We start from the raw sequence: 972 nt of genomic DNA, 5'->3' as shown, positions 1-972 counted from the left end.
TTTTTTTTTTTTTGGTTTTGTGTGTGTGTCTTGAAACAGAACGTGTTACCTCTTTCGGCACAGCTGAAATACTTTATGCACTACAAGGTGAAAGTGAGGAGACTTTTGGGTGAGAAAAGAGCAGACGACATCATAAGAAACGCTATATTTGTTTTAAGTATGGGCACAAACGACTTTCTCCAAAACTACTACTTGGACCCATTTCGCCCCAGCCAATACACTCTCAACGAGTATCAGAATTTCCTCGTCTCTCGCATGGCTGACAATATTAAGGCACTCATCAAGTGTTCCTCCTCTAAATTTGATCGTATATCTTGTATATTATTTATGATCACATTTGCTAAAGAGGTTCAAGTCTTTTGAACCAAAAAGTTGGTTTGAGCCAATGCTTAATAAAACCTTTTGAGACTTTGTTCAAACCAATATTGATTTGATATTTTGAACCAACAAAAACTTAAGAATTCTAAGTTTACCCCCAATTTTTCCTCCTTTTTAATCTTTTGAGCTAAAAATTTAAACCACATATTTTAAACTTTTCATTTCAAACCATAAAAGTTCAAACCACCCCGACCTGATTATCAAACGGAGTCTGCAATTTCCCTTATTAATACTTCACATGTGTTCATCCGGAGATCGCCAATTATTAAATAATATGGATTCTCACAGATTTACATGAGTTATTATTGTTATTATTACAGGAAATGCATAGGCTTGGCGCGCGAAGATTAGTGGTGGTAGGAGTTCCACCCCTGGGGTGCATGCCTCTGGTCAAAACGCTTCAGGACCAAACTACATGTGTAGAAAGTTACAACAAATTGTCTCTCTCATTCAATTCCAAGATAAGGTTCAAGCTCAGCTCCATTAAATCTACTTTGCGGATGAAGGTCGGCTTCGTCGATGTGTACGGTATTGTAGTTAATGCCATGAACAACCCACACAAATATGGTTAGTTTGTCCTTTTCTTTCCTTGTG

At 37.2% G+C, this 972-nt stretch overlaps 1 protein-coding gene across 1 annotated transcript; it reads left to right on the top strand.

Annotated features, from left to right (window-relative positions):
• Positions 1-44: 44 nt before the first annotated feature.
• On the top strand, positions 45-945 carry LOC112094985 (GDSL esterase/lipase At5g45950-like; the record flags this gene model as incomplete). Its single annotated transcript, XM_024176677.1, has 2 exons — positions 45-273; positions 699-945. Coding segments are annotated over exons 1-2 (445 nt in total), but the record flags the coding sequence as incomplete, so codon positions are not given.
• Between the last annotated feature and the right edge of the window lie 27 nt (positions 946-972).

The sequence above is a fragment of the Morus notabilis genome, unplaced genomic scaffold (genome assembly GCF_000414095.1).
Source record: "Morus notabilis unplaced genomic scaffold, ASM41409v2 C11353230, whole genome shotgun sequence".
In the NCBI taxonomy this organism is placed as follows: domain Eukaryota; kingdom Viridiplantae; phylum Streptophyta; class Magnoliopsida; order Rosales; family Moraceae; genus Morus; species Morus notabilis.
Note: the sequence above shows the minus strand (reverse complement) of the source record. Positions and strands in the feature narration are given on the sequence as shown.